This window comes from Eptatretus burgeri, chromosome 4, assembly GCF_056783735.1.
Source record: "Eptatretus burgeri isolate ZD-2024b chromosome 4, Ebu_testis_v1, whole genome shotgun sequence".
NCBI lineage: Eukaryota > Metazoa > Chordata > Myxini > Myxiniformes > Myxinidae > Eptatretus > Eptatretus burgeri.
Window position 1 is genome coordinate 75,598,126 of NC_140964.1, and position 6,309 is coordinate 75,604,434.

Consider the following 6,309-nt stretch of genomic DNA (forward strand, 5'->3'; position numbering starts at 1 on the left):
TCGTGTTTCTATCTTGTACCAAAGATCTTGTTCCATGTTATAAATCTGTAAGAGAGAGACAATGGAATATGTAAGGCCAGAGAGTTTTAAAAAATGTAAAAATATATATTTCCCAAATAAATGAAAGACACCGACATGTGGTTTCCTCATCACAAACTCACAATACAGAGCATATAGGAATTAAAAACTCATCAAAATTGGAGAGTTCATGGAACACCTTACCCCACGCAGTGTCCAAATACTGTACGCAATTGGATGTAAATAAAATAATGATTTTAAAGGTTGTATAAAGATTAATTCTGGAGCTTACCACCATTAATGCAGTGTCTTTCACACCACATTATCTGAAACGTTACATTGGTTCTGTGTGCCTGTTGTTTGTGTCCTTTATAACATCCTTCAAAACAGTAAGTTTCCTGTTTGGAATGATTTTCAATTTTGTTTGACTGCCAGACAGGAAGACAGGTTAAAAAAAATTTTTTATCTCATTTCTCTCTGCATTTGCACGATTGGAATGAATTCAGAGCCAAAGTATTGCCAACTCCAGGTTCATGTTCCGATTTGTGTTCAAAATATAACATTCAATATAACAAATGAAGTTGTTACTCGATCATAAACTGACATTTGTCGACACCAGGAAAACCAGACAGAAGTGAGCCAATTGCTTCACCCCACCTTTGGCTTCACATGTATGGGGTAATCCTTTACTATAATTCATGGACTGGTGTTCGTTTGTGTGTTTGTGTGTTTGTTTGTTTGTCACGCAACTCCTCCTACAGTTCTTGACCGATTAAATCCAGACTTGCTACATCGGATCAGCGTGACCCAAATTAATGTAATGGGGTGTTTTCATCTTTGCCAGTGGTCTTGGTTGGTTAGACGAAGTGGGGGACACAAATGGAGACACAAATTCTCCATGTAAATGTGTGTCATGTCACACGGCCTCCAGCTGGGGGAGGGTATTCCTGTCCCCACCATTTTCCAGTGCAGTAAGGTGTTTTGAACGTGTCATAAGAAGGTGTTGAACGTGTTGAGAATTTGTTGCATGCTTGGAACAAGATCACCCATAGGGCGGGTACTCTGCGAGTCCACATTATACATTGGTGAAGGAAGGGACGAGTAAGGTGAAAAAAATAAAAGGTAGGTTTGACCGGATATTGCGGTAAAGAGAAGGTGAGGTCGGAAAATTTCTGAGAGTAGCAGGAAGTTAAAGGGGAAACGAGTGCATTGGGGGTTAGCCATTTCACATCGGTAACATGTCAATGGCAACTGATGGATTGTCGGGATGTCACCTGGTATTGTTACTCTTTGCACTCTAAATTTATGACAAGTGCCAAGTATCATTCGTATTTAACTATTTCTTCATGTTCTTTATCCTAAACCGATCCATCACTTTGCTGAACATCATTTTGAAGAAACACCCTGAAAGACCGTGCATGTTACGGATTCAGTAACACTCACCTGCATCATGCGTAATGGAACCCTCTCCTTGTTCTCACCACCAATCACATAGATCCGTCCTTGGAATTCAGCCACAGCCGGCTGACGAGCAGCGACTGGCATTGGCGCAGCACGGCTCCATGTCCCCTCCACCAGGTCATACACCTCGCTCTCACAAATGAGGTTATTTTCCGAGTCCGAGCCTCCTATAACGTACATCTTGCCGCCGCACCCCACAGCATGATGACCACAGCGTGGGATGTGCATGCCTTCCGCTGGCGACCAATTGTGGAGGCGAGTTGAAAAGCGGTGCATGTCCGCACATACCATACCACCTTCCACAGAATCCTTACCCACTATGCGCCCTCCACATAAATATATTGTCCCATGCAGAAACACTGCGGCAGCTTGCTGGTACCGGGCTGGGAGTCTACGTAAGTTTCGCCATTGACAACCTTCATCTGAATCCATCAACAGGACCTGCCGAGAGGTCTGCTCACAGCGTGCTTGACCTCCTAGCACCACGAGCTGCTGCTGTCTGAGAGGGCAGCGAGGTTCGACTTTCTTCAGAAGGTCCTTTGAGTTTGGATTGATCAACATCATCTCGTTGTTTGCATCTTCGGCCAGGCGACTGCAAAGCTTGGACTGGCGAACCAAGGGGTCCCGGGTGACGAAATGTACCAGGTATCGTGGGTCCATGAATTGCAAACGCAGTTTTGAAAAGAGGACCTCAAGGCAGGTACGTCTTTCAAACGGATTATGGTGGATCCAAGCAATGATCGCTTGGAATAATATCTCCTCATATACCCATAGGTCATCGTCGGCAATGTAGACCACAAGTTCTGAGCAAGGTAGTTCCAGAAACTCCCGATTGATCTTGACGACATCTCGAAAGCGTCGCAGGACAAGCGATCTGGCTTGCTTTTGCAGATCAACACAGTTGAAGTGCTCAGCCAGGGAAGCTATCTGGAGACAGTTTTCTGTGTTCAGGCGCTTCTCAAGAAAGGCACAGCAAGCTCCTTGTACCTCGGGGTACTGGAAAAGAGATGATGCGGCAAGAAGTTCCAGCACATTATGCTCTGTCAGGTAGAGTCTGCCCTTGTACACATAATCAAGGAGCACGGCGAAAGTTCCAGGAGAAACATCCCAGAGACGAACTTCCCTGCGAAAGCCTTCGACGAATCGATTGCTGAACAGGGCTCGGAAGTAAGGGCTGCTGGCAGCGAGCAGCAAGCGATGGCAGGGAAAGCGTGATTCACCAACACACAGCACTACATCCATGAAGGAACCCTCGACCCACAGCTGCTCAATGTGGAGGAGGATGTCGCTGGCTAATGAGGGTTGTCTGAACACTTGACAGTCCTCAGAAATTGTCATCGTACGGCTTTGACTCCAACCTTTTTATAAATAATTGCAAATTTCAACGATGAAAAACATTAAATTAAAGTCATTTTTTTTAAAAAAAAATGAGTCCACCAGAAGTCAACCGCTGGGATGAGAGAGGACCTTCAGCTTCTTGAGCAAGGATATGCTTTTTCACCAAAGTGCATGCCCAAGGATTTATAAACGACGAAATATGTGAATCAGCCAGTGGTATCAAGAGAAGCCAGGCCCGTAAACACTCTATAAATAGGTGTTGACAAGGACGACCTCCATCGGAGCTCATGGAAAGCTCACAAACCCCAAGGTTCGCAAAACAGTGCACACAAGCCGTGTGTTTCACAAGAACAAAGTTACAAGCAAAAAAAATTAAAATAATTGATTTGAACGTGAGACCTTCACAGTGCTAACAGGAGTCACATATAAATTATGCACCGACAGTATAATTTGCCAATGGTGCACCTGGTGCGCCCTCGGTGCCTATGGCTCAGGATGCAGGAATCCCAGGATCAAATTCCATGTGGGATGTTGTTGTGCCAATTCTGTTCAAATGTCGTCATAGCACACTGCCGTCTCGTCGTATGCTTTTCCGACATGTGATGTGTCGAAGTCTTTCCACAAGACGAAAATATTTTGATTTACTACTGTTGGAAGTACACCAAGGTGGTTGCAGATCACCACTCACAATGTGTCGAAGTGGCCACCTCTGTACATGGGGGTCCATAAAGAACTTCTTTTTTTTTTTTTGATCAGAGTATGCCGGTCCAAGGAGGTATACTCATCACATACGTATTTTCGATAGGGTTCTGCAGGAGCAAACCCAAGAGAGACCTTAAAAATCTGGATTCAATATTTCGCTTGGTTCCCTCGTAATTACAACGGACCATGAGAGAGTGACTAAAATGGTGATCAAATCAACAATCTTATGGATTTGAAGTGATTTTGATATCACTACCATACAATTACAATTGATAATAGAGAAAGAAACCAGTTTTCAATATCAATGTTGCATTTAACATGACACATGAAACAAGCAGGAGGAAATTATCCCCCAATGTATCTTTCTTCTTTACAAGAGTAAGTAAGGCTCATGAAAGAATAAGGAAGAACGGATAGTGGGACAAACATGAAGGAAATGAACAAACAGGGAAAAAAAAAAGACAAAAAAAGAATGAGGAAACATATACTAGCAAGTAAAATGGTTGTTAGGAAAGGTAAATGGGGGTAATAAAGATCATGGGTCAGAAATGAGGATGAAAGATGGTGGTGCTACTTGCTTAAAGCCCTTGAGGGAAGAGTAAGAGAGAGAGAGAGAGAGAGAGTGAGAGAGTAAGTAAGAGAGTAAGTAAGAGAGAGTGAGAGAGAGAGAGAAAAAGAGTAAGAGTAAGAGTAAGAGTAAGAGTAAGAGTAAGAGTAAGAGTAAGAGTAAGAGTAAGAGTAAGAGTAAGAGTAAGAGTAAGAGTAAGAGTGTAAGAGTAAGAGTGTAAGAGAGTGAGAGTGAGAGTGAGAGAGAGAGAGAGAGAGAGAGAGTGTAAGAGAGAGACTAAGAGAGAGACTAAGAGAGAGACGAAGAGAGAGATTAAGAGAGAGACTAAGAGAGAGTAAGAGAGAAAGAGAGAGTAAGAGAGAAAGAGAAAGAAAGGCAGCTGCTCTCTGCTGAGTAGAGGGATGGTGGACTACATGCCACAATGTGGTTTCATCTGCAGAGGAAGAGAGGGTTTCCCAGAACATCAAAGATTTCATTAATATACACGAAGAACAAGACTGGACTAAAAACACTACCTTGGAGGAACTCCAACCTCCACTGCAAGAGGGGAGGAGAAGTTTCCGTTTATGGGAACACATTGACCACATGAGGGGAGGAAGTCAGAAATCCAGGAATTATAGTGACTTTCTATGCCACAGGTGACAATTTTGGAAGATAAAGCACGATGCCAGACTGTCAAATGCCCGAGATATGTCTCGGGAGACAGTCCAAACATTTTGTTCCATATTGAGGGCATCTGACCATTTGATTGCTGAGAAGAGAGTGGAAGGAAGTCCAGAGTTGAATTACGAGGACCAACTCCAAACTGATGGTCAAAGATCAGGCTGTTTGAAAACAGGAAATAAGACCTTGATGTCAGAGATCAGGCTCCATGACTTTGAGCAAGATCACTGACATGTCGTTGGTCGGATCTGTGTTTTGAACTTTTTGTATTTAGCCTAATGTTGATTGGCTGAACCATTTGGCATCAGCAGCTCGGTGAGTGAGGTCACATGACCTGGATTATACAGGAAGAATTTTCCATTGATGGAGGAAGACGTTGAAAGAGAGGTCAGGTTCGGGTATTGAACCTCAACTTAAACCGGAAGGCCTAAGTAACAATGGATTGTGCTAATGGATTGAGAAATACAGACCTGTGAATGAAACAAGTATGGTGAATTTGTGCTGAATGCTCCTGCAGTGGATCAGCGTTTCATAAAATGGACTGTTTCGTCATCCCGTTTTCATCTTCGCCTGAAGTGAGATGTCACTCTCAGCCAGGGAGAGAAGAGAGCATCATGCGGTCCATTGTAAAGACTTGAGAAAATTGGAAACACATCAATGGATGAATTGGTGACTGCAGATCAGGTCAAAGAAAACAGGATGCAAGAACCTGGATCATGCCTCAGAGGAATCTCATTGTTTTATTCAGCTGCAATCGCAATCTCTCTCATCAGTACCTTCTATTGTAGAGCGGCGCACCTTGGCAGAAGCTATGCTCTTCCTGTCTGTCGTATGTTGGATCCTTTGTCAGTGGCATTATACTGATGGTTACCCTGAGGTGTTACCAGAGGCTGTGGAGTAGAGGTTGTCTCTCTTGTGAACTCCCTGTGGTTTGTGCCCTGCTGCTGTGGACATTTTGTGGATTCCTTCCCTCAACATTCCACCCCTAGTGGCATTAGAAGATTGTGCTGTTTATTTCCAAAGACCTTGAATATTTCTCAAGAACTGCTCAACATTAACTGGCCTTTGACTGGTGACCTCATGCACTATTATGCTTTGTTTTGGGTCATATCCCACGTTCTGCTTACTTATTTATGTTTAAATATTGAAATGAAATCCATTGGTTTTATACCTGCTATTTCTTGCCAATCGTGTTTGACTTGTTACCTTCAGTGATTTGATTTAGCTGCTGAGAGATCAGAATTGGGGAGACATGACCCTATCACTTTCATCAGACAGGTCAGTGGTCTGTCTTCTCCCACCTCCTTTCTGGTCTTTGTCTCCGCTAGGTTTCTGCAGGGCACACGTGGCCCACCATCAACCCCCTTCTCAGAAAACTCCCAAAATCCAGAATCACTGCTCCCTCCACCCATTCATTCCTCCTTTTGGGGGAGGGGGCTGGGGACTAAAGAACCAACTTCCACATATACTTCAATCATATTCTTCCCTCAAAGTCTTCAAGACAACTCTTCACCATCTCCGATAATCCCCCTTCCAAAACCATGATATTTTCTACCCAT

General features: G+C 43.7%; 1 protein-coding gene across 2 annotated transcripts in view; it reads right to left on the bottom strand.

The window, feature by feature from the left end:
* KLHL38 (kelch like family member 38) overlaps positions 1–5,869 on the bottom strand; it is a 21,638-nt gene extending 15,769 nt beyond the window's left edge. The window contains exons 1-2 of one of the 2 annotated variants that reach the window (XR_015057556.1): positions 1,462–5,869; positions 1–45 (exon numbers count right to left, since the gene is read on the bottom strand). The exon at positions 1–45 is cut by the window's left edge and continues 61 nt beyond it. Coding sequence is in view for 1 of the 2 variants with exons in the window: in XM_085878713.1 (XP_085734839.1) it covers positions 1–45; positions 1,462–2,817 (1,401 nt within the window). In the remaining variant the exon portion in view is untranslated. The remainder of the gene's footprint in view (positions 46–1,461) is intronic. The other variant, XM_085878713.1, reaches the window with a different exon arrangement.
* Positions 5,870–6,309: the final 440 nt, after the last annotated feature.